Below are 26,336 nucleotides of genomic sequence, written 5' to 3' on the forward strand. Positions count from 1 at the left end.
GTTTGTTTAACATAACACTATAATCAAAGGCTATCTGTGTTTACTTACAATGACTGCATTCCAATGAGTTCTTTTTTTAAATTCAGTGTATTTGTATTATCAGTATTCTTATCAGAGATAGACTTGCACATATTTATATTGGTTGTTATGATGTGGTCAGAGTTTACATTTTGTATAAGTAATGCTTGTAGTAGTAGAATCATTTCATGATTTTCAATTTAACGTAAGCTAATTTAAGCTTAAGCTAAATAAAAAATAATGAAGACAATGTTTGCAACTTCAAATTATATTCTACTTTCACATAATTTACAAATATTGTACATTCAGTGAAGAAGTAATTAATACATTCGTTTTCATCTTTTTACTATGGTACACCACAATACACTTTACCATGTTTTTAACAATGCACCACACTGCCTACACTTTACTGTACACCACATACTTGTTCCCTTGTGTTAATTTATATCCACTGGTGTTTACAATATGTTTATTTTATGACATAACTGATAATACAATATAATTAAAATTACACTTCAATCAGGTTATGAATAAATGTGCAGGATACTGTATATATACTAGTGTTGCGGGTATTTAAAAAAAAAAAGTTCTATAAATGATCCCATTCCAAAAGTGTGTTTGTTCATTAAATATTTGTCTTTCTGTCGTTTTCTAGATATTGTATTTTATATTTAGCATTTGCGTAGTTTTCTTCATTAATCCAGCGGTGTGTCCATTGCTTGCAATATAAATACATCTGTACATGTGAGCCTTGGCAGCAGCCGGACGCGTTAGCAAGGCGGACACAACACACACGTCGTCGGCTGTTTCCGGTGACCCGTTTTCGAAGCGGATGTTGCGTCACCTGCAGGTTGTGTATGTTGGATGAGATCCAGACACGCAGGTAAATATTGACTGAGCAGTGGGAGCCATTAAACAGCGGAGCCGGAGGATATTGCAGAGCTGCACTTCGATGTCTTCATAAAGCAGTGCTTGGCCATAGGGCCGCATGGACGTGTTTAAATGCTACGGTACACTGTGGCGAGAACAGACCTGCAGTTTTCATTAGGTTGTTGTGTCCGTTGTTGCATTTAGTATTTTGCTGTATTTTAACAAATCACTTCCCCCTAAGTGGGAGAACTGACGTGCAAAATGGACTATGCTGTGTTTAGGTAATGGATTCAATTGGGAATCTGTCTGCATCACCAGTGCCTGTACGTCCAGTGAAATAGTGCTCGCATTGCTTTAGTGCAGATTTCCGCAGTTCTGCATAATCCCACCGATCCCATTGGTGGAGCTGCGCAGGCCTAAGCAAGTCTGCGCTGCCTAAACGCGGCCAGATGCGCCGCTGACTGGTAAGACCAGCACACAAGCAGTACATTACAATCACCTGTGTGGCCACAACTGTGTAACAACGGGGGTTATGTTAACAGAATGATAATCTTATATATATTAACCTTAATAGATAGTCAGTTTTGTCAATTACAGACTGTTACCTTCTCTATTCATACATTCATAATTAGAAATACGCATTCCTGTGCACATAATATGTATTTTTAAAATGACATGCAAATACAGAATTACATTTACATATACCCTATATAAATGTATATTACGTTTATCAGCATGTATACATAAAAATAAACACACATATTAAACGATATACAAATGCTCTGAATTTTAACATCTACAATTTAGCTGTATATTTGTCTGGTATAATTGGGGTTTCAAATGAGGTTCACAGTGTATTCTGTTAGTAAACTACAGTGACCTTCAATAACCCTGTGGTACTAAAACCATGACATAAAAACTGTGAAATAGTGTGACATCGTGCCTCTGAAATGTACAATGTGCAGACATTGCTCTGATGACTCTTCCTTCTGTCCCAGAGCAGGTGCTGACCGTGAGGAGAGCATGGACCTGGCCCAGGGGGAGCTTGGCGAGATGGATCCTCCCTGTGGCGAGACAGAGGCCAGTGCCACAGAGGGCCTGTGTATCCAAGTGGTGTCGGACACTGAACTTGAGAGTGTGGGGCTCAAACAGGAGGCACCAGAGCTGGAGTGTTCCCCTGGCAGCACTGAGACCACAGGGCCCGGGCCCGGTCACACACAGGGTGGCTGCGGGGGTGAGGGGGGCAGTCCTGGCACTCTCCAGGAGGGCTGTGGGCAGTGGGGTGAACCTCGGCCTCAGCCAGGGGACATGGAAGCACAGAGGAAGAGTAAGGTGGCGTTCAGGTGCAGCGAGTGTGGCAAGAACTTCACGCGCTCGGGGAACCTGAAGGTGCACCAGCGCACACACACAGGGGAGACACCCTTCAGCTGCGCACAGTGCGGTAATAGCTTCAGCCAGTTGGGCACACTGAAGGCCCACCAGCGCATTCACAATGGCGAGAGCCCCTACTCCTGTGTGGACTGCGGCAAGAGCTTCCGGCAGTCGGGGGCGCTGACCAAGCACCAGCGCATCCACACGGGAGAGAGCCCCTACATCTGCCCGCACTGCCGCCGCAGCTTCCGTGAGCTGGGCACGCTCACCAAGCACCAGCGTGTACACACCGGGGAGACGCCCTACCACTGCAGCCACTGCCACAAGAGCTTCAGCCAGCTGGTCACGCTGAAGAGGCACCAGAGGACCCACCTGGGTGACACACCCTTCAGCTGCCCCGCCTGCGGCTGCAGGTTCAAGGAGCTGCGGGCGCTACGGAGGCACCAGCACTCGCATGCCGGCGGGGACGTGTACAGCTGCAGTGAGTGTGGGAAGACATACCGAGACCTGCGCGGGCTCAAGCGGCACCAGAAGCTGCACCCGGGCCGGAAGCCCTATGCCCTGGTGAACAAGATCAAGGGCTACTGATTTGTTGGCTGGGGGTGAGGACAGTATAAATCTAATCAGTGAATCAGTGATCCAAGTAGGGGAGGGCTGTTTCATCTGCACTGTGATAATCCAATCTGCAGTGGCAGGTGTGGCACTCAGGCAGCCCAGCAGGGAGCACTGAGGACATTAGCTAATATCTCACAGCTGCTCCTCACACCAAGCTGCTGCCACTGTCCAGACCATTGTGCCCCCATGGGGAGAGCCACCTCAGGGCCAACACTGTGAGGGTGAGCTGGGACTTAAGGATGGAAAGGTGTTACCCGCCATGCCTGAACTGCCAGGGCCAGATGTGCTGGTCCTGTACTGCAGTCAGAGAGGTGACTTATTAAATATTACAGTAAGTGAGCACCACCACTGCTGTCAGGATGTTGAGTGCTACTGGCCTGTGCTTGAGCTGAGCAGCGTTTCCTCCTGTGTGCTGTCTGTTCACGGGTATGTCCATGAGTTGGGTATAAGACAAACAGACAAGAAACAAATATAAAAAACGATGAATTTATCACAGAATATCCCACATTCAAATGATGACAATGCAGTATATCAGTTTGCACACTTTCTTCAATGTGTTCCAGTTAAGCACATGTAAAAATTGTTTCTGCAATAAAGGATTGGGTTTGTCACGCTGTTTGCTGTTGTTTAGTGTTTTCCTCTCAGGCCTGTGGAGTGCACTGTGTGAAGAACAGGCCAGAGCAGTACACTTATAGTTTAAAACTAGCGCTTCTAAATGACTGGGGTGTGGAAATAGATTGTGCCAACCCTTAAATTCCCCCAAGTTCAAAATATTATCCCCCAACCTTTCCCCAATACAAATGTTGCCCCCAAATTTCCCCTTGTGCGCTTCAAATTTGGGGGAAAATCACCTGATCTGGCAACAGTGTCCAGGACTCTCGTTCCCGCGCAGGCGCGTCTTGATCAGAGTGTAAAGAGCGCGTGCGCGGAACTGACCTTTGCCGTGGCACGTGCGCCTGTCTGACAGTTGACCTCTGACCTCTGACCTCGACACTGTCCGGTCGACGGCACAACACGGGTACAATCACACACAAATATACACTTTAACACATAATCTTAACTGCAATGACAAGGATAGACAATATATTTATGTTTTAGCGTCATTATTTAATTACCGAATTCAGAATAAAGGCACTAGTCAAATTTAAGAATACAGTTTATTCAACATTTATCTGAGGTTTTATTTATTGTTATTATTATTATTACTGTTGAGCCGAGAGTTAAAACTACCTGCTGTAAAGTGTTTTGGACGACTCGTTTTCTAAAGGACACGGACCAGTTCAACGTTATCATATATAATAATATAATTTCTAAACTGACTCTTCTTTGCCCGGGTTAGTTTTCCAGACGCGACATGGATGATATACTGAGGATAATGAAGGGATGTCAACCCGGTACGTATGAACAGAACAAGACAATTAGACGTAAACTGTAACATTGTATCTCCATCTTTGCCAGAGATAACCAGAAATATCTATTTAATCTAGTAACAGTATCACTACACATGAACATCGTATTACATGTCTTAAAGTTGCCTTTTTAAGATACACTGTGTGTTTGAATAGACTGAGTCATGCCTGTGTTTGTAATAAGCTTTTTACAGATGTTACATAAATAAATAATATGAATTACAGTGGAAAAAGTGGAACCCAAGATGGAAGACCTGATGGGTAAATTACGGAGAATGCAGAAAGGTAAACTGATCTGAAGGCTATGAAGTCACTGAAGTCACTGACCTAAAATATGTGTTACTAGACAAAACATCCTTCTCCCACCTCTTTCACTGTAGCACAGTTAGACTGAATTTAATGTAAAGCATCATAGAAAGAAATATCTAGTAACTAGTCACATGCATAGCAATATTTCCACATACATTGATGTTACAGATTTCAGAGAACATAAGAAAGTTTACAAACGAGAGGAGGCCATTCGACCCATCGTGCTCGTTTGGTGTCCATTAATAACTAAGTGATCCAAGGATCCTATCCAGTCTAGAGGTCAAAACCTTCTTTAGTTAAAGCAGAAGACAGTGTCTCTCAGCCCCACTCTATAGTAACCTACAACCACTTCATCCTCCTGTTCCCATAACCCCCTGCTCTCCCTTTCTGTATTTAACACAATCCCTCCTTCTCCGCTTTTACATTTTAATAAACTCTCTCCAGCTAAAAGAGCCCTGGAAGAGGAGCTGAAAGATGCAGAGTGCCTCAGAAAGACCCTACAGGAGGAGCTGGATTCCTGTAAGTGTACTTGGTTGGGTTCTGGTTGAACTTTCTTTAAATGCAGGTTAGGAAAACATAGTTAAAAAGTGTCATGTAAATATAGGCAAAGATTTGCTTGCAACTTCCACACACCTGTCAAATGCAAACTGGGTATATGAGAATCCTCTGCCAGAGAAAGCAGCCATTTGAGTTTGAAGTATTTATTTAATCGGAGTCCCTCAAAAGTCATTAATACATTACAAACATATTTTAGTGTGACTTAAATAATAAATATGAATTTGAGTCTCAATTGTTTTACATTTGTCTGATTACAAACAATGGAGATTTCACTAGAGACTATACATGAATTATTTGTCGATGGCCCATTCAGGTTGGAGGTTCTGATGTATAATATAGACTTTGTGAACCTACTAAAATATAACATGATTTGAAATAAGTTTTAAGTCTCAGTTTTCTTATGTTTCCTTAACATTTGCAACTTTGTAATGTTATTTTAGTGCACAAGGAGTGTACTCAAATGGATGAGAGATACAAAGAAAAAGAAGGTAAATGATAAATGAAAAAATCACAGTGGACATTCACAGAAATATGTTCTGTAGTACAAAATCATTCAAAACATTTATAGTTATGATAAATCTTAGAAAACTATTGTTTTTACTTGTGCATTGCAGAGGCTTGCAAGGTTCAGCAGTTCAAATGTGAGGAACTAGAAGTTGACGCAAACAGGTGAGCAATCAACAGGTGCTGAGGATCTGGATATTCACAAAGTAGTTTGGGACAATTCCCTGAAAAGGTGGACTTCCAGTGCTATAATTATATAATGCCTAATTGCTTTTTTGGTACTCTGATAAATCAAATTACAGGATCCATCTTGATTGATATGCTAGTATGAGGAGCATCATATTTTGACAATTTTAAGTTATTTTGTGAATCAAAAATGTTCAGTGTTTTATTTTGTGTTTCATTATTCAGACGAAAAGCATCTTAGATTAAAATCACTATTGAAGGCATTGGAGTGTTGTACTATCAATGCAAAACACAGTAGATGTGCAAGGAAGCAGGAAATAACACCTTGAGTGTCAGTATGACACATGCACTCCTGCCTTGTATCTCTGCTGAGGCAGAAATAGCTGATTACTCTTCTGTAACTTCAAATCACTACACAGATGCTTCAGTTGCAACTGCAATTGTGAATCATCATAAAATTGCATTTGAATGTTTGTCCTGTGCAACATGTTGTGCAGGATATGTCCCAAAAACAACAATGCAAATGTTATAGAATTGACATGTGCTTAGTTAATTTTTTTTTACAAAGCCAGAAGATTGTCTTTCAATATCTGGATGCTATTTTTGTTCATTCAGGCAGTTGGAGATTCACAGTAAGAATAAGCAGCTGCTAGCAGAGTATACCTTTCAAATTCAGGAGACCAAATTAAAGCACCGAAAACAAAGGTACACACACTCGTCTATGTTGCAAATGGAAATTGTCTCAAATTTGAACAGCAATCATGTGTATATGATATATATATATATATATATATATATATATATATATATATATATATATATATATATATATATATATATAGAGAGAGAGAGAGAGAGAGAGAGAGAGAGCAGGGGTTCCCAATGTCTGGTGATGGAGGGCCAATTTCATGAGGTTGCATGGGATGGGGGGCCGCAGTACAAAATTAATCACTGATTTTATTTCCTATACATTTCTGTTAGGGAACATTTATTAACTTTAATTGTTGTTTTATTATTTTCCTGCAAGTTACATGTTTACATTTGTAACAGAAAATGTTCATGAAGTATAAAAATATAGTACATCTTCAGAAAGGGGGTGGTTGAAGGTTGGCTTAGGGGGGCCACACCAAACATCCTCGAGGGCCGCACTTTGGGAACCTCTGATATAGAGAGAGATATATAAATCATTTTCTCCCCTAAATACAATGATCTTCAATTTAAAATGTTATGCAAGAACTTAAGGAACTAACCTGATTGTAATGAAAGTGCAAATCTTAACCATGAAGTAAGCTTTAATACTCAGTCATACTTATATTTTCAAGTCAGTTAGGTGTGCAGATTAGAAATGCCTCAACAATCGAGTTTATACACCAACTGTATCACTTGGTGTGAACTTGTTTACTTTACAGACCTTCATAAAATGCTCTAATACGGCCTGTTTTTAACAGGGTAAAGTTTGAAAACCAGCTTCAGCAACTGATGGAGCAACACAAGAATATGTTCTCTATATATGTAAGTTGTTCCAACTGTTGAAACTGCATTATATGGAGCTATAGCTTTCTTTTGATGTTTTTACAAATTGTCTGATGTTATTATTATTATTATTATTATTATTACTGTCTTTAACATACTTAGAAATCAATACAATTTTATTAAAATTAAAGTTCACCTTGGAGTGCCAGAACATTAGTAAAGAATAGTCACACATCAGACAGTGATTACAAAGGCATGCATAAGGGGCACAGTTTTAAACTATTATGTTTCTCCCAGTACTCCCCCCTCATCGGGATTTCAGCATTTTAAGTGTAATCCACATAGGTCGCTGTGAGAAACTCTCCGTTATTTTCACATTCCTGGAGTCAGACCGAACGAGCTATAAACAGCTCACTGGAGGCCTGCCCTCGCAGTACTGTGTGAGCAGCGGAGCTTCTTCCCTGGAGGAATGCCCTCAGTCTCCTGCAAAACCATTGTGATCGCTCCCCTCTGCCCCTGCACTGAAGCCTCACAGAGTGGCCTTATTTGTATTTATGTTTTTAATAGTCTCCAGAAGGACTTCCCAGGGAAATTGAGAATATTGAAAATATGAAGTCCCAGCTATTAAAAGCTGGTAAGTATATGATTATTATGACTCCCTCATAATTGTTCATTAGTTTGGCCAACCACAAATCCTAACATCTGCACTTGCCAGATGACACCACCATACACAGGCCCTCACCTGTTTCCACACTGCCAGGCCACAATCTACAAAGCCATTGTTGTTCTTCATTAAATTGCTTTCTTGATGTTTTCTGAACCCAGAGCAAATGAAGCTGAAGCAGCTGAGCAGCCTTGCAGAGGAGATAAGACTAGCAGGATGTTCTGCAAAGGTGACCAATGACCCTGAAGAAAACTAATTTCAGACAAAAACTGCAGATGAACAGTAAGATTTAGCCTTTATATAAATCCAGGCAGCTTTCTTTTGCTATTTTTGGAAAGCATTGAGGTCTCCCAGTTGTTTTGACTGTTATCCAGTGAAGGATTTTGGTGTTTAAGACTTCCCACATACACACTGCCCTCTTTCTCCTAAATACTGTTCTACAATACAGTCTGTGTTTTGGGAAAATACATTTTGGTTTTGAATTGTTTGGGTTTATATATGGGTGTATGTCCTTTAAGACCTTTTTCATGACAGTATGAATGTTTTGTGCGGGAAAGGGTTTATCTTATTTAATTGCTTTTGTCCCCCATTGATTTTGTCTCGGTCTCTGTGGTTGGCTAGCAGCACCTTCAGCGCACATCCCTCTGTGAACGCAGGAAATGTTGTCCTCAGGGGTGTGACACAAACTTAAATGAAAATATGTAAAAATGTATAGCCATAATAATACATTATATACTAGAATTTTGGTTCTTCCGCTATGACACATTGTTGAGCAGACTCAGATTCAACCATGCTGAGCTAAATTAGCAGTGCTAGAATTGTGCAGTTAAAATAGTCCTTACAAATAAATAAATAAGCAAACCTGCAAACGTTACAGTATTATTTCTGTGTATTTAATGAGCTTGGTATTCTTCCATTGAAGTGAAGAATAAGAATTTAATTCAGATAAAAACGTGACCTGGAATGATAACAAGAAAGTATTTTAATAACTGCCCAGACAAAGCTTTGTGAATAAGAATGTTTTATTCTAAACATGACATATGGTGTTCTGATTTCTGTTTGCATTAACAGAGTTGGCTTATCTTAGTAATGGAAACACATGTAATCTTGGTTAAAGCTGAACAACATTCACAATTAACTTAAAGGCTACCCGAACACGCTGCAAATTATTTACAGCTAATTCTTTGCAAAACATGAAACGCTCCATGATACAGCCTTCCATCTCCACACTATTGTGTGCAGCAATGGCAAAGTCCTTACATGTATGTTAATGGCAACATAAAGAACCGATCCCTGAAAAACCCATCTGGGAATGCGGCGTCCAATCTGAATTGCCATTGGAATCACAACACACTTCTCCATTAGCTTTCTGTCCAGCTACAGTAGTCTGCCATTATCTTTGGCTCTGAACAAGGTGATTTTGGCTCAATTTGAAATCTGTTCCAAAAATAAAAGGAGGTTATACCATATGAAGTTTTGTATTTTTATAATATGTGCCAGACTGTTCATTCCTATAAAGGATCCCAAATGTATGGTTTATAGGGAAAGATCTGTAAAGCCAAAAGCAACTTAACATACAGTGGATCAAAATCTCATTATTCTTCAACCCTAGGATCTCAGATTCATCATTCCCTCAACATTACTACAGCCAAATGACATTTTTCAATAAATACAGTGTAGATCAATTGTTAGTGGTTCAGTCATAGAAAGAACCTGAAGCTAAATCTATCCATGTCACGTACGTTATCCAATTTATCCTTTTCGCTTTTCATCAACACATTAAAGAGCAGAGGTGAGCGTGTAGTCATTTCTTATTAACAAAACACAGCACACACACTCACATGTGCACACAAGTTAAGAATAGGCAGCTTGGTTCTACAATGACTTTCCCTCCCAAACTTTATCAGTGCAAATGATTTGATTAGCTGCTATGGATATCTGTATTGAAAAGGATTAGTAGAAGCAAAACAACTGGATTTAAATGTGTACAGCATGAAGATATTATGGTTCAGACGAGCTATGGTGGCTGTTTGTTCCCATTTTTACACTTAAAAAAAAAAATGTCTACTCTATATTATACCCAAAAGCAAAACTCTTTACAACATTGGTTTGAATACAGTTCTTTGTCCATTCAAATAGTTTTTGACATTCCAATTTACACATTTAACAAATATACACCCTGAAAGGCATTCTGGTTGACAGTCATGATTGATGAAATATGTACACCTTGATCCATCAATACTGGGCTTCACAGTTTCTGATGTATGCCTGCAGGCCTTTCTGACGAGTTTCATGTACTGGAGGTTACACATGCCCAACACTGGAAAAACCCGAGACAAGTAGCCACAGAAAGAGAACTTCCAAAAAAGCATTTCGTTCTAAATACAACATCATATACAATAATAGAAAAAAAAAAAAACAGCTAGTAATAAAAGTGGCATAATGTTAAGGCACATGACACATAACAACAGATACTATATAATGCATTTAGACCAGGACCACATACTGTAGAAAGGCAAGGTAAAATAATCCTGGACAATGTTTGTAAACTTTTAATTTGTTTCTTTGTACGTCATTAAGATAGTTGATAGCTGGTCTTTCTGAATCTGTGCAATTTAAGCAGATTAACACACTTGGTTTCCCCAAAAAACAAAAATCTAGACTTCAGTTCCCATAATCCAGTTCCCACAACACGAGAGTGTGTATATACATCTATATCTATATATACACACATACACTAGTAATGGCGGACTCTAAATCTTTCCTTCTTTTCAAATTCTATGGTGTGTTTAATGAGAAGGAAGAGTGCCAATCCTACTTTTGGATTACTGAAGCAGCAGCCATTTCTGCTTATATAACAAACACATTAAGGCAAACAGGTCCAACCTCTTTATTTTAAAAGAGGATACAGGTTTCACGAGTCACTAAACATGATCAGAAGTTTTGAATTAGTTAGGAATGCAAGAATATATATATAGTCTTACATATATATAATATGTCATACTCTGTCAAGGTATACAAAAATATCGTACTAGGTGTATTTTTCAGCACTTACTTCCTATTGGCAATACCTTTCATAAGCCTTGTTGTGTTCATGTTTTAATTACTTTATGGATGTCAGTGTGGTTCCACTATGTTCGTACCTTATTGTACTCCTAATCCTAGAGTACAAAACATCAGATTGTGTCTGGAAAAAAATGTTCTGTTTTTATATGGCGAAAGTAGAAGACAACCGTCTGAAATATAGGTCATACTTACTATTTACTGTTACTGTGGGGGGCTTCTATTTAAGAGATCTGAGGCTGGGGTTCAGTTGACTCCTCATGGAATTAAATATGCAATTCTGAGCAATTCTCGTTCAGATGTGCCAACACGCCCCACACATACCAATCTGAATACTCGGGGGATCCCTGCCAGCTTTGTTGAAGCAGTTATCCCTACACCATATTTGAATATTGAAATTCAAGACAGTAATATTATTAACTGAAGCCTAAAAAACTTGAAACAAAACCTTTAATAAACTATGCAACAGTTTTCTAACTTCTAACGTGAGAATTCAGCAGCAAGAAAATGGTAGAAAAAGAAAATACAACTCAGAAGCCTTAACCAGGGAGTTAAATATCAGTGCATAAAAATACATTGTCACAGTGCCCTTGGGATAATCAGATATAAAGATATAAAAATATGTATAAAGATACATCTGGAATAAAATCTCATTCACACTCATGAACAAGCATGTTCCTATAAAGTATCTGATGGGTTATACTGGACGGATTCCAGCTTGGCTTTAATTTTAGTATAACGCAGACTCAAAATCATGTTGTTTTTTCCCATAAAAGGGTAAAAAGCTTTTCTTTTTCTAATCCTGCTGGTTACATGGCACTTTGATACAGACTGCATCTATGCTGTTTCAGAGTTACAGTGACTCATACGTATGTATTTCACACACAAAATATACCAGATTAAGACGTTATCCTAAAAAGAAGAAGCTTTTTCAGTGCTTGTACAGAGAATAAAAAATGCTATCGTTTTCCTTTGGCCTTTTTGCACAATATCAAAATTGTTGGTTAAAAAAGTACCTTGCTTCCTGTTTGGTATGTAAAATTTAAAATCCCTATCTGTTAGGCTATATACAATAGAATGCCAGGTAAATTAAAAGATGGAAAGAAATTAAAATGGGTACCACCACAGTTCTTCCCACCCCTTTCTCATCCTCCCTTTTTTGGGAGGATGTGTTCAACTCTACTGTTTCCCTTTGTTTCAGAGTTCAAGGGTCACAATGCATAGAGTAAAGCAAACAACACTCTGGCAAGTAAGGCTGTGATCCTAAAAGCGGCAGACGAGGTTCTTGTGAAGTTGAATATCACAATGGGAGATCCATTGAAAAAAAGGGTTATTTACAAGTATAGTAAAAGCTGGCTTTGCTGAAAGTTGGATTTTTAAGGTTTCATAAGTTCCAAATGTAAACATAGATATCTCTTTATAAATTACACTTTTAATCTGCATCGTATACATTTTCCTTAATGGTAAGTGTTTTTTTGTATGGTTACCACTTCAACAGCTCTTGCGCTGGCATGTTTTTTCCAACCAGAAGCCTTATTTTTTGCTTTTGAAGAGGCCCAGCTTTGGTTTTGTCTTGCCTACACTCCCTTCCTCCTCAGAATCCATGTTCTTGTTGCCGTCTTCCTTGTTCTTGTAAAAGACCTCAAAGCGGCTGTAGACCTTCTTCTCCTTGCGCATGCTCTCCATCTTCTTGAGCAGGTTGTCCCGGTCCTCTGGGTTTGTTTGTGTCTGTTGGAACCGGCTCCTGCTCTGGTAGGAGCTGGCATTCCTGGAAGAGTCCACTGTTGTGTCGGCATTGTCGCCCTCCTTGGGACTGTCCATGCTACCTGCAGACTGTTTCTCCATCCTGTTTTTCTGGCTGTTAGCGGATATCTGTTCCAGGATGACTTTGGTGTCGTCCCTGAGGTTGCTGCTGTAGAGGACATTGGCGGTGGATGTTTGGAAGCGGCTCTGGCTTGGTTTCGTTGTGGCAGGTTTTTGGACAACCTTCTCCTCTTTGGTCTCAGTTGTCTTCACAGTCTCTACCTGGTCCGACTTAGTGGAGCTCTGAGATAAGGTGGGAGACTTGGAAGGCAGCTCCTCAGTCACTTCCTGGACTGTACTCATGGTCTGAGCTGCCAACTTTTCTTCAGTTGTGGCTGCTGCTGTCCCCTTCTTATCACTTTTTGTTCCAAGGAGGCCCTTGAGCTTCTGAGTTTGCTTCTTGATGAAATCCTTGGCTTTGGATTCCTGCTTCCCTTCACCCCCATCCAGAAGATTCAGAGATGAATTAGAGCCGAAGGTCTTGTGCAATTTTTCTGAGTTGTCAGACGAAGCCAGTGCCGAGATGCTCATGCTGCGAGACTTCTTCATCTCACTCTTCTGGGAATCTGTAGCATCTTTCAGAATATCATCAGAGCAGGAGGCATTGCGCGAAACAGGGGTCTTAGTGGGGGGATCTCTTTTAAAGATTTTGGGTGACGCAAAGGGTTTGGATGACTTTGGAGCAGGTTCTTTAGGTGGAACTTCGGCAGCAGGTTTGACCTCTTGCTGCACTGGAGCTTGAGGCTCTTGTACTTTGTCCTTAGGTTCTGACGGTTTTACGGAGACCTGTGCTGGAGGCGTCACTAAGATGTCTGGCTTTTTAAAAGCAGGTTCTGGGCTGTTGCTGGCAGCATCTGCAGCCATCTTGGTAGCCTTTCGTTTGGCAGCTAATTCTTTAAAGTACGAAAGTCTGGCCTCTGGATTGTTCATGTCCACTTGTGGCATTGTGCTCAAAAATGGTTTCACAGGTGGGGTGACCTTTGCAGGCTCCACTGGTGCAGGTTTATTTGGCGTTTCTTCACTTGCAGCGACTTTTGGCTTTTCGTCTGTTATATGTGCATCAGCTACAGAAGAGTCTTTAGTGGTTGTCTTATTCTGGCTGCTCAAATTAAACTCAAATGGTTCCCTTACAATGGACCGCCTCTTCTCCAGAATCTGAGCCACAATAGAAGAGGTCCTCAGGGGATCATTCTCATCTTCTTCAGTCATTTCTGTTGTTTTAAGCTGCGTGGTGCTGTGCTGCTCTAGCTTGGAGGAGCTAAAGATCAGCGAGGAGCGTAGTCTGGAGCTCCTCTGAAGCAGGGGATTCATCCTGGTGCGGAAGGACTCGTGCTTTGTAATGCTGGTTTCTCTGCCCTCTTTGGGCGCTGTATCCTCGGCTCCCTCAACTGCTGTTTTGGAGATTGCGAGCAAGGATTCCCCCGGCGGGACATTACTTGATGTTTCAGGCAAGAGCGGCCTGCCGTAACGTGGGAGATCACTAGTTTTGAACACAGGCATCTTAGGGGGCTCTCTGGTGGCGTACCTGGGCACTGAAGCCTCTGGGCCGTGTAGCTGTCCCTCTGAAGGGTGGGAGGGCTCTTCAAAGGCATCAGACCCAAGAGGCTGCTGAAGACCCTCCTCTCCAGTGTCCTCAAAGTTACTCAGGAAGGATGAGATCCTCCATTTGCGCAGCCCCTGCTTGTCACCCAGGTCTTCTGGCTGGCGTTCCAGACTGGATTCGTGGAAGAGGTGCTTCTGATCCGAGGGGGCCATCTGGGAGGGGGAGCTCAGGCAGACGACCGGCTGCCCCGAGTTGTGTCGTCTTTGAGGGGCTTGCCCGTACCGCCCCTCGCCTGGGGCCATTACATTCATTGAGTCCTGCTTTATGTCCTTGGAGGAGGTGGAAGACATGTAATCTAGCATGTAATTGCCTGTGCCCGGTGGCTCTAGCATGTCATGGGGATACTGGTGGTCATCGGGGTACTCTTCCACTTGGTGGTACCCTCGGATCTTCTCATAGATGCCCTTCCCCGAACCCATCCCCTCACCCTGGCGGTACATATGCTCTCTCTGGTACTGGCTGCTCTGCGTCTCAGTCTCTTCTAGGTTGTTCATGACCCGGTGCTTCATAAACTGACGGGAGGAGGAGTAACTCTCATGGGTCCCCTCTGCATAGCTGTGCCTCTTGTATGCATTCATCTCCATCTTATTGGAGGCCGTCACGGTTCTGCCGTGGTCCATGTAAGACCGCTCCATCTCAAACTGCTGGCCATACCTCTGGCTGTACATCTGCATCGGCGGCAGATCCAGGGGTAGGCGGTAAGGCTCTTCCCGCCTAAAGGGCATCATGTCCCTCTCCAGGTCCATGCGGTCCGAGTATCCTGACCGCTCAGAGTGCCGAGAGCTCTCCACGTGCAGGTACCCCTTCGGCTTGCGGAAGGATGGCACCCTTGTGTTTCTGTACTGGGCGGTGGAGTAGCCACTGTCTCCTGGTATGGGTACCAGCGCTTTCTCCAGGACCAATGGCTGGGACTGGGCGTACAGGATGCGGAACTCCTCGTCAAACGTGGTCACCAGCTCCCCCAGGAATAGGTGGGCGATGCAGCGGTGGATCTTCTCAAATGACCACATGAAGCTGAGAGAGAGGGAGGGAGAGAAAAGGGAGGAGATTATCAGACAATGTCCAGAAAAGTCAAGGGACATTCTTGCAAAAGCATTAATTATGCAGTTTATATTACAATCATTAAAACACTTCTTATTAAGAAATGTTATATGGATCAATTCAATTGTAGTGTGAGAGCAGTTTATAATGTAATGATTAATTTACACGACACTTATTATAATATTACACTGCAAGGTTTCACAGCCTGGAAGCAGTTAGGGCTGGAACTTGAAGCATAAGGAATGCTGTTAAGACAAACACATGCTACGTCTGACCTGTAGTTCCCACTGAGTACAGCCTTGCAGTCAGACAGCAGGAAGCGGTCCATCACCTGGCCCTTGAAAGACTTCCCAGTGCGGCAGAAGTACGTGGTGCCTGCCACCGTTCGCACACGCATGAACTGCAACACACACACAAAACACAAACATGAACTCCCTGAACAACAAATGTTTCTGCTGTATTTATCATCTTTTTGCACAGCTTACATAATGAAAAACGATGACCTGAGCAGAGAAAGGAAAAAAGAACACTGCTCACAGGGAGGAGAACCCGCCACTCACATGGATCAGGTCCAGGTTGACCTTGCAGTTGGCCACCATGGCGATGAAGTGGTGCGCATTGAGCTCGTCCAGCAGGACGTACACGGGGACCCTGCGCATCGCTGCGTCTAAGAGGTCAGCGAAGATGTCAACATCTGTGAACATGTCCATCACCACAGCGATGACCTACAATGGAGAGGATGAGGTGCCTCATTTGGATCAAAATCACACACACCAGCCAGCCAGCCATCCGCTCGACAGCACTGGCTTACAAACACATCATTTAAAAGAATCTAAAGAAAGAGATAAATTCTGAGAACTGCTTTCATTAATGTATTTGTATAGTGCCATTCATTCCAAAGGCAACTCAAAGCACTTTACAAGAGCGTTTACATTTCAGATTATAATAAATAATTAAAATATAATAGGTTAGAATAATCCATACAAAATAAGCAAGATTAGTTCAAACAAACAAAACAACTAGAGGCATAAACCTCAAAAGCATAATATCAATTTAAAAATGCTAATCTATAAAAATGTGTCTTTAGTCTACTTTTAGAAGTATGAAGTGATGGTGCTATTCTGATGGCAGAGAACGTTTCCACATGCAGCCCTTTCCTTTTCTTTTGTATATTGGGATGCAGAGAAGGCCACTGTCAGCTGACCTCGAGGTAAGCACCTCTGTTAAATACTTAGGGGCCTTTCCATTGAGTGCTTTGTATGTGAATACAAACATTTTAAAATCAATCCTAAAACGTTATGGACCAGTGTTAGTGAAGCCAACACTGGGGAGAGATGGACCAATTATTTGTGTTGGTTAGGAGCCTAGCATTGACATTCTGCACAAGCTGGTGACACGACCGAGCCTGACTAGTAATACATTAAAATTGGGCATTACAATAATCCAGTCTTGATTAATAAATTCAATAATTATTTTCTGAACATCTGAAAAAGAAATGGCCTGACCATGGCAATGTTTCTTATGTGATAAAAAGAGTTTGTTTACTGTGAGATTATCTGAATCTAATTCAACGCCCTAGATTTCTCACTTCAGGTTTCATGTTAGACTTCAGGATTCCCATATCAACTAGATTCAATCAGTTTCTGAGAGTCAAGTTTTGACTTGATTTAACCCGATTGATGTGTGTCGTGTGTGCGTGTGTAAACCTGTGTGTCTATGAATCTCCGCTCTCACCTGCATCGCGTTCTTGATGAGTCGTCGGGCCTGCTCCTTGATACTGGGCATGTTGGGGTCAGATGGGTTGACCAGTGTTGTGACCTCTGTGGGGCCAATGAAGCTGTGCTGCAGGTGGGGCCAGCCCAGGTCCAGGCCGGGAGCATCCAGGTCAGAGTGGAGAGGCCAGTAAGTGTCGGAGGAACCTTCGGGGTCCGGGAGCCCACTCTCCAGGTAAGGGTATTCTGGCTGGGCGATCATGCGGGGGGCCTGCACATTGTGCTTGATGTGATCGATCTCAGGCTGGGCCAGGAAGCCCACTACGTCCTGGCTCTGCAGGAAATCATAGTAGCCCTCCAGGTCGTCCTCCACCAGCACGTCGATGGCTAGCCGATACTCCTCGCGGTAGTGCGGTGGCAGGTAGTTGGGGTCCAGGGGGTTGTCCCCCACCGAGGAGCTCTGGGAGCGTCGCGCCATGTTGGGAGAGAGGTGGCGTGGCCTGGGGGTGGGGGAGGGGGACTCAGCCTGACAGAGAGAGGGAGAGAGAGCGAGCGATACCATCAGACCCTGACGAATAAGTTCATCCACATGGAGTAGTTTTGAATGGACAGTGATATGACATGACAGTGGTTCTCAACCCTTGTCCTCGAGTGCTCCTGTGTGTGTTTTTGATGCCACCTTTTGATGCCAATTATTGCATCAGACATTTTTTATTATTTATTAACTCTTGAACAGTAGGAGACAATTCAGAAGAGGCAGATAAAATACGGAGAGCTCAGCAGGAATATTAAAAACAGACTCTGCAAATTATGAAGAAAATAAAAACCAATCACATCCATTTGTATTATTGTCATTAATGTAGATGGTTTATTTGAGGATACAATGGCGCCCTAGGTTGTACAGTTTTAATGGGCATTTTTATTGCTTTTGGACAAAGTGGCTTCCTTATTATGAATAAGACCGGAAGTGATTTGCAAGATCCTTCTTCCGGATTGTCCTCCATGTTGTGTAACCCACTTGTTCATTTAAAAGAAGCACTGGAAAATTCCTAAGTCAAGCACTATCCATTCTTACAGTCTCACAGCTCCCGATCCAATACTGTTAAACTCCAGGTTCCCCTGCTGAATATATTCACCAGCATCCAACCTCCCCAGACTACACTCAGCATGCACCACCAGCCCACTGCCATGTAATCACAGTCACTTTCTGTGAAATGCAATCTCAAACCTCAGTACTTCTGGAGACACACAATGTTTTCACAGTGAAATGCCACCACAATTTCTGCTCCACAATTACAAATCACTCACAAAGCAAATAATTCACATAACATAATGGGGGAAAAGAAATCTGTCATCATCATCAGTATTCATTTTATTTAATATTCACATTTAATTACCTCTGCTAAGATCACAGGAACAGGACAATACTTTAATCTATGTTACCACGCCCTCTCTCTCTCTCCGTCTCTCTCTTATGTAGCCATATTACTGATGAATCCCAGTCCAGGCTGTTTGTTCACAGCTAACAGAAGGAGACCTGTGGCAGCAGACTGCAGGCAAAGGAGTTTACCTGGGCTGCAAAGAGCAGTCCTCTCAAACATTGCAATCAAAAGCAGTCTTCTCTGAAGTGTAAATATCTCTGCACTGTGTGAATGTGCAGACAGTGTACACACACAGGGCTGGGAGTATATGGCTTGACAGGAGTTGTATTCAGTCATGCCATGGCTTGTCTGACTCATGGTTAGAGCTCAGTCTTGGCACAAGGTTGAAGCCCTGGGGAGAACAATTACATTTCTATCCATCTATCTATCAATGTATGTGTTTATATTTAAACAAGAATATTGATGAAGGGTAACTGCCAAAGCTCGTATGTGCCTTTACAGATTATCATTATACTGCGATGAAACCCAATCAGCACTATGATACTGACAATGTTCAGGACCAGTCCACTCCCTTGCACAGGCATTGACAGTGAGCTGGTAGTGGGAGTGGGAGTGGGGGTGGGGGTGGGGGAAACCTGCAGTCTGATATGGAGACACACCCGCTGACAGTAACACAGTGAGGCCCGCAGTGAAGGCAGCCTGTGGCTCCAGACTTGCTGATTCAGTTCTCTGCATGCCTAACATCCACTTCCTCCCACCCCAGCAGATTCAGTTTGCAAAGCCAAATCTCCTTCTCAGCGTGTTCCGCTCAACATTTTTCTCAACTATTTTCTCACGGCAACAGTCCACTTTAATTTAGCCTTGCTTCTTTATGTTTTATCCAGCTGGGTACTGTAATAAGAAATATATTTCATAATCTGTTTTTAAATAATTGTATGTACTACTTTATTTTTTTAATTATTATTATATAAAGTGGTGCAAGGAAAAAAAATATTAGGGATTAAGCAGTTTTGTGAGAAGGGTGTGTAAAAAGTACGACCAGTTCGCTGTACAGGTTCTCTCTCTGAATGAAACAGTGCTATGGGCGTCATTGTGCTTCCAAAAAGGCCTTTCATGGGTGTGTCAATTTCAGGATAATTGTGAAGAATGCAATGGCTCCTCAATGGCAAAGTTCAAAGGAGAGAAAGTATAATTAAAATGACACCAACATTGTCTAATTAAAAAGCCCCAGAAATTAGAAGTGGAAAAAAGCAAGAATTTTCTCATGCTTGATTAAAGGTTTAATCTGACAACCAATTACCTGGAGAATAAACTTTTTTTTGTGTTTAAGGGACAGATTGAAAATGACAGCAAATAACCTGGGGCTCTCTGAGTGCTATCCTGTGATCTTGCTTCTGCAAAGCTGTTTACAGGAGCTACAAGGTTCTTGTTCATGGTATAAACAGTTCATGCACTTTCTTGGAGAAAACTTTACTCTGAGTAAAAAACACTGATTGCCTTATTCAAGGAATAATCCCACCACAGAAAAAGCCACTGTCATGTATTAAAAGTAAATATTGCGCGTGTCCAATTTCATGCTGATTAATGCACAGCAGCTTTGCCCTTAAAGAGTGCATTGACTTCAATGCGTATCACGCTTAAACTTAAGGCACACTTAAGTAGTAGACTAAGCTGAAACTTCCCTGAAGTCATGTTATGAAACTAGACAGGCCATGGACAGAGGTGAGGCTCAAGGGGGTGCCCACAGTTCCCAGCAATTTTACAAGTGAAAGGCTTCAGTCTGGTATTGATTTTGCAAAACACACAGTTTACATTGGGGACTCAAATGTGGAACTGCACAACTGAGAAAGTTCACTTACGGGCTTCTGCGTATCCTGCACAGCCAAGATTTCTCTCTTAAGACAACTGTCATGTAGGATGAAGTATATTCCCAATATTTTGAATAGTTCAGCAGACAGGTAGGCAAATTACACTCTCTGGCATTCCTCCACGGCTGTGTACACAGTGCAAAACAGGACCCAGCTATTTTCTTCCGTCCTTCCATGGTTTGTTATCTTCAGGACTACGGAGTGGCCTGAGCAGGTTTCTGAGCTGGGTCTCCTTTCCCACAGTGACACTTCGGAAACTTACAGTGTTTCAGCCCACAGTGTTTTTGTCATGGTTACAGTTCTCACAAACAATGCTCTTTAGGGGAAGGAATAACAATCCTAAAAATACATCAGTCAAGTTCTCTGGAACAGATCGACATTCAAAGGAAGGGATAAATAACAAACTATATGAAACTGGCTTCAAATACCCCTCCCCACCCCCCCACTCACAGCAGCCAGGCAGGCAGGACTGTACAGCTGTGCTGTTTGTACACAGTGCTATGGAAACTGAAGTCTTCAGTGTGACAGCCCTCTTGCACAGTGGTGGGCATTGAGCAACACAGCCTGCATGACTGCAACCCACTGCTGTCAGTGTGTATGTGTGTGTGTGTGTCGCACAGTCTTGGCAATGGCCTATCTAAGCATAAATACCGTGAACATGAAATATGTGCAGCCAGAACCCAGGTTCAGAATGCCATCACCAGTACACCTCCCGACTTCCTAAGCCACACAGCCTTAAACAAGCAACACACCCACTGCACTGCACCATGCCAACAACCACGCACCGGCTTTGTATGCTCTTCCTAGTTTAAGTTATCGTAACAGGCCCCTCTCCACAACGAACGAGACATACTGATTCATCCCTCTGATTCAGCATAGGGCAACATCAGGGGGGTGACCGCGTTCCCTGTAGAAAAACATCATTGCCCAAAGCTGTACATCTGCTTCAGGCGTGCTTAATCACCCGTTACACAAGAGCCGGAGATACAGCCCCTGTGTGGCCCTGGTTCAGACTGTGGCTTCTGCAGGTCCTCAAGCTGCCTGTTTGGGTGTGTGACACAGAACACCTGTGTGCAGCAACATGGGACAGCGGATAGCACCAGGTGATTGGGGACCAGTCACACGAGGCTTGTTTTTCCCGTTTCACAGTGACCAGTCATGCTTTTAATGCGGTATAAGAATCACATCAGTGCATGAGTAAAAGCCCTCAGGCCAATCAGAAAACATGCACTGCCTTGTTACATACTTGTTGTTTGACTTAAAAACTTTGAAACAATCTTTCGAAATACAAACACCGGCATTTGAAACATTTTTGTTGAGCTTTTCCATCACCAAGAACCTGTGTTGTCGTTTTACAAAGAATATGCCATCAGCTCAGCTTGGTGGGAAATCCTCTGTGCTAATAACGGTGCTAATATGCATCGGTGACACCTGCTGTTGTGTTCGCCTGGCATGCCGTGATGTTCAGCGCTGCTGTGTTGGGTGTACAGGCTGTTCCTCAAACTCCGTGCTTGTGCTGGTGACAGATGTTTCAGCAGCTGTCCTCACCACTATTCTCATTATAAACAGACAGACAGGAGATTTCTGTTCTTCAGTCATAGGAGATGCTCAAAGCCCCCCGCTGTGAGCTGACATCAACCAATCACCCCCAACCCCACCTCACACTCACAGCAGTATATTAACAGCCCCACAACTCCAGGGAAACTCAGGACAGCGGCAGCTTTTACCCCCCACTGTTAAGAGTTATACGCTCAGCTGTGGTCAATCAATAGCCCCCCTACCCTTGCGTGCTCCTGTGTACTGTGCAGCACTAGCACTAGATGAGAAAAAAAAATCTTTGACCAGTGTGGCACACATTTCTACCAGTCAGTCATCATGTAAGGAACATGATGTAACTGGCTTTCACCTCTCCTTCCCTGTAATATTGTCACTATGGGCTCCTCAGGGAGGTGCCACTTATCTCTGTCCCCCACCCTTATCTCTGGGTAGGACTCTATACAAAATGAAAGCTCAGCCAAAATGCAAAACAGTCCTCATTCCTAAAGCTTGACAGTAGGCTGCCTAAAGAATGGAGGTTTATTCCAGAGAGCGGCCAATTTCCAGCCTGGTACCGAGGTCACAGAGCCGGGACACTGTCTCACCTGCAGCTGACTGAAGTTCAATCTGCTGAAACAATGATCAGACCAGAAACTGCCACTACAGACACATTATTTAGTTTTGCGCAAATGAATTTCCAAATAAATTCCATCATAGGCAACATTCATAATCTCTCTGTCCTCTGCCTTCAACAGCAATGACTTTTAGCACAGAACACCCGATTTCCACTACGCAGGGCTCTACTGTGGGGCAAGACAGATCCTGCAGCACAGAGACAGCACAGCTCTCAGGCTCCAATACAACTTTCATTTGTGTCTGTACTCTCACTATTTCTGCAACTACACACGCATCACATTATTATTATTCATTTTCTTAGCAGACACCCTTATCCAGGGTGACTTACAATTGTTACATTATATCACATTATTTTTACATTTTACCCATTTATAGCCATCTAGGTAAAGTACCTTGCTCAAGGGTACAACAGCAGGTACCCCACCTGGAACTGAACCCACAATCCAGAGTCCAGAGCCCTAACCACTACTCCACACTACTGAGACAGTCCCCACCCACCACTGCCAAGGAGCAGCAGCAGCAGCAGCAAGCCCTGTTGATCAGCGCTCTCTCTCCAATGTACAAAGGGCAGGGAGACACAGCAAGATCAATGCAACCACAGAGAGAGCGACAGAACCGGATTTAAAGTCTACACAGCCACTAAGTCACATAACAGGCTTCCCATAAAGCAGCAACATAAAACAAAGGCTGGCTGCAGTGGGACACATCTCAAGCAGGACTGTCCTGGAAGATACAAGTGTGCTTCAATTAATAGGCTTTCCCCTTATTCGCACAGATGGTGGTGGTGTGTTATCTTATCTGTCCCAGCACTGGGTGGAGGCCCACAATGCACTGCACTGAAGCGGAATTCCTGTATTCAACCATTCTGGAATGTTTACCTTTAGACACGGTTACAGCCAGACCAGCACTGAGGGGGTAACTGCAGGAGCAACTAACGAGAGCTTTCATTGTTGGTGTGAAAAATTAAAGCTTTATTCAATATTCACAATGAACTGATGCATCTGAAAATCTGAAGTGAATGGACATTTTTTAACTTCCCTCCCCTCATTGTTTTAACTCAGCCATCAGCAGTATAATTTCTCCATTCTGAACATCACAGCTCCCAGGTAATTCTCATGAGTTACACCAACCCTCTGCCACAGACTACAACTACATGATGGTCGTAGGACGTTGATTTACAAGCTCATTATATTGCTATTAAACACTTACTCGTGACACTGCAAATGAAGCTCAAAGGAGAACACAGTATATGGAATTTGCAGTCAGGATCAGAGCCCAGCGGAGTCAGAGTCCAGGCCCTAGTTTCTGGTGCCCCCCAAAATGTTGCCACCCTAGGTTGAGTCGCACCGGCTCTCCCTGCAGCACAGGAGACGTAGCTCACAGCCTGTCATTAGGCATGCGGCCTATCGGTTACTGTTATCAACACATTCATTAAGCTACAGATTTCTCTCTTAACGTTGGTTTGCCATTTCACACTTAGAATACGATTTCATGATGAAAGCTGTTTATGGCAGATCCATTGATACAAAAACATTTTTTAAATCCCACACATTTCCACCAATACAATAAATTAAGAAAACATAATAAATATTCCAACTTTTTTTTTCCTCCTGATTTTAATATCTAGGATATAACTAAACAATATATCACTTGCCATGTTCTTTCTATAGGACTACATTAGACAGACCCATGCCATCTGTGTGCCAGAGTACATTACTGCAATTACAGCAATTTCTCAATATCATGGAAACATATTTGGCAGCACGTTGTGCAATGTATTATATCACTAAATTATTTTATTATATGTTGCAAGGTGTTGTATGTTACTGTATTCGGTTTGAATCATTGGAACCAGTTACGTTTTTCTGTATATTCATGAATATATCAGAACAACGTTATTACTGTATTAAAACAAAGTATTAAAACAGACCAAAGTGATTAAATAAGATGTATTGTTCATTCAACAGTACATAAAATTGAAACATGTTGTTTAACAAAGTAGCTTATCTGTGAGGCCTACTGAGAACTACATTTCAATGAAGAGATCTTAATTGTATGGGACTATTATAATCATTATTATAATCTCTTCCCTTTCACATCTAAAATTAATTTTCAGGAGCTGTAAAACAAGGCAGATTATTTTCAGTCCTCCAAATTGGACAGCTTCAACAAGTGGATTCATAATTTCGTATAACCACTTTGAAAGTCGTTCATCCCGGGCCCCCGGTCAGATGGTATGTGTTTTAATCTCGGTTGTGCACGGTTATTTAAATTGCTTTTGATTTTGCATTCAACTCCCAGATTAAGGTGCAATTGAGCCGCCCTGCTCCTCCCGCAGACACCCTGTGGTTACGGGCGCAGTAGCGCGTAAATACGCTAATCCCAGCCGGTAGACATCTTAATACATCCAGACTCAATTAACCTGAAACTAACTGCAACTGCAAAGACACGATCATCCACAGAGCAGGAAAACAACCCGAAACGTGGGAACAGGAGCCTTCAGGGCAGGAGCGCACGGAGCGCCGTCGGCGGTGTAGCCACAGCTCGGTGAGGTGCGAGTGGAGGAGCGACAGCTACAGCCGCCCCGAAACAACCCGAGAAAGTGCGATCTAAGATATTACTACTTTTCTTTTTGTGACCCAGGTAAATCTCCATGCTTTAGAGGTTAAAATAAGCGTGTGTGCCGTCACGCATGCTGTCTAGATCTCGCACCGCAGCTGCTCTTCCGGGACCCTCCACACCTGGGCGCTTTCCCCCGGGAAACACCGGCAAACCCAGCGCCTTCACGGTCTAGGATCACACACTACTGGACACAATACTCCACCGGATCAAACCGAGGAGCCACGTATCTGTCTGCGCTTTCGGGCAGATCCGTCGCACACAGCCCCCGCGCCAACCCCCCGTCCCGCCGGGAGCTCGACCCGCGTCTCACCTGGCCAGGTATCCGTGCAGAGGTGTAAGCCCAGCTCCTCTGCTTATTCGCCCTTTGTATTCAAAACTCCCTGCTCTGCGTTGTGTTTGTATTCGTCTTCCTCCACTTCTTGTTGTTGTTGTTCTTCTTCTTGTCCTCCTCCTCCTCCTTTTCCCCCCACTCTTTCTTCCTGCCTTTCTCTCCCGTGTGTGAGCGCGTCCTCTCCCCGGCTCAGACTCCACCCCTGTGTGCGGCGCAGGCGGACTCCGGCGGGACCTGTTTGCGCTTCATCCTGCTGCTGCTGCTGCTGCTGCTGCTGCTGGAGTTTGGAGGTCGGAGTTCATGTATGAAGATAAGATCCCGGCTGCCTGGCATTCCTCTCGGCTGACTCCCGCCCCGGCCGGCCCCCTCTCCGCCCACCGGCCCGGTCAACTGCAGGAGTCCCGCCCAGTGGAGTGGACTGTGCTTCTGTCAGAGGAGGACTGTCTTACTCTTGGGTGAAGCCAAAGTTTAGTGGAGCAACGTCAACTTGTTGTAGTAGTAGCAGGAGCAGTAGAAGTTGTATGGTATGTGCACCTCTTGCAATGCAGTTTGAATATTTCATTTTTTTGAAAATAATTAGTATTGTCTGTAATTCATGAACATGTCCATTTGGATTTAGTGTGTCAGGTAGTATATTGTTCATAGTTTCTCATAGGCCCTGCTGGGGCCTGGCTCCGGAAATATGATGCACGTGAAGTGAGGATTGCAGATCAGGTTTGACAGGCAGTGTGGGATGGCACCATACCCCCACTGTTTGCTTGA

At 43.1% G+C, this 26,336-nt stretch overlaps 3 protein-coding genes across 3 annotated transcripts; 2 read left to right on the forward strand and 1 right to left on the reverse strand.

Annotated features, from left to right (window-relative positions):
* Positions 1-745: 745 nt before the first annotated feature.
* On the forward strand, positions 746-3,490 carry LOC136713897 (zinc finger protein 501). Its single transcript, XM_066691135.1, has 2 exons — positions 746-901; positions 1,887-3,490. The coding sequence occupies exons 1-2, from the start codon at positions 876-878 to the stop codon at positions 2,845-2,847; spliced, it is 987 nt and encodes a 328-aa protein (XP_066547232.1). The 5' UTR covers positions 746-875; the 3' UTR covers positions 2,848-3,490.
* A 338-nt stretch (positions 3,491-3,828) lies between these two features.
* LOC136714012 (synaptonemal complex central element protein 1) lies at positions 3,829-8,911 on the forward strand. The gene is made up of 10 exons (XM_066691291.1): positions 3,829-3,892; positions 4,214-4,268; positions 4,509-4,568; positions 5,037-5,111; positions 5,591-5,638; positions 5,765-5,819; positions 6,456-6,545; positions 7,289-7,352; positions 7,881-7,947; positions 8,139-8,911. The coding sequence occupies exons 2-10, from the start codon at positions 4,229-4,231 to the stop codon at positions 8,231-8,233; spliced, it is 594 nt and encodes a 197-aa protein (XP_066547388.1). The 5' UTR covers positions 3,829-3,892; positions 4,214-4,228; the 3' UTR covers positions 8,234-8,911.
* A 70-nt stretch (positions 8,912-8,981) lies between these two features.
* On the reverse strand, positions 8,982-26,097 carry fam83hb (family with sequence similarity 83 member Hb). The gene is made up of 5 exons (XM_066691287.1): positions 25,554-26,097; positions 17,222-17,725; positions 16,048-16,212; positions 15,763-15,887; positions 8,982-15,460 (listed from the first exon to the last, which is right to left on the reverse strand). The coding sequence occupies exons 2-5, from the start codon at positions 17,675-17,677 to the stop codon at positions 12,574-12,576; spliced, it is 3,633 nt and encodes a 1,210-aa protein (XP_066547384.1). The 5' UTR covers positions 17,678-17,725; positions 25,554-26,097; the 3' UTR covers positions 8,982-12,573.
* Positions 26,098-26,336: the final 239 nt, after the last annotated feature.

This window comes from Amia ocellicauda, chromosome 18 (assembly GCF_036373705.1).
Source record: "Amia ocellicauda isolate fAmiCal2 chromosome 18, fAmiCal2.hap1, whole genome shotgun sequence".
NCBI lineage: Eukaryota > Metazoa > Chordata > Actinopteri > Amiiformes > Amiidae > Amia > Amia ocellicauda.

What these genes read in the sequence shown, in the direction of transcription:
- LOC136713897 (XM_066691135.1), top strand. Translation starts at nt 876, where the DNA reads ATGTTGGATGAGATCCAGACACGCAG. An exon ending in GATGAGATCCAGACACGCAG is followed by an intron (nt 902 to 1,886) that starts GTAAATATTGAC and finishes CTTCTGTCCCAG; the next exon opens with AGCAGGTGCTGACCGTGAGG.
- LOC136714012 (XM_066691291.1), top strand. Translation starts at nt 4,229, where the DNA reads ATGGATGATATACTGAGGATAATGAAGGGATGTCAACCCG. An exon ending in CTAGAAGTTGACGCAAACAG is followed by an intron (nt 5,820 to 6,455) that starts GTGAGCAATCAA and finishes TTGTTCATTCAG; the next exon opens with GCAGTTGGAGATTCACAGTA. An exon ending in TTAAAGCACCGAAAACAAAG is followed by an intron (nt 6,546 to 7,288) that starts GTACACACACTC and finishes TGTTTTTAACAG; the next exon opens with GGTAAAGTTTGAAAACCAGC.
- fam83hb (XM_066691287.1), bottom strand. Translation starts at nt 17,677, where the DNA reads ATGGCGCGACGCTCCCAGAGCTCCTCGGTGGGGGACAACCCCCTGGAC. An exon ending in TCATCAAGAACGCGATGCAG is followed by an intron (nt 16,213 to 17,221) that starts GTGAGAGCGGAG and finishes TCTCCATTGTAG; the next exon opens with GTCATCGCTGTGGTGATGGA. An exon ending in TCAACCTGGACCTGATCCAT is followed by an intron (nt 15,888 to 16,047) that starts GTGAGTGGCGGG and finishes TGTGTGTTGCAG; the next exon opens with TTCATGCGTGTGCGAACGGT.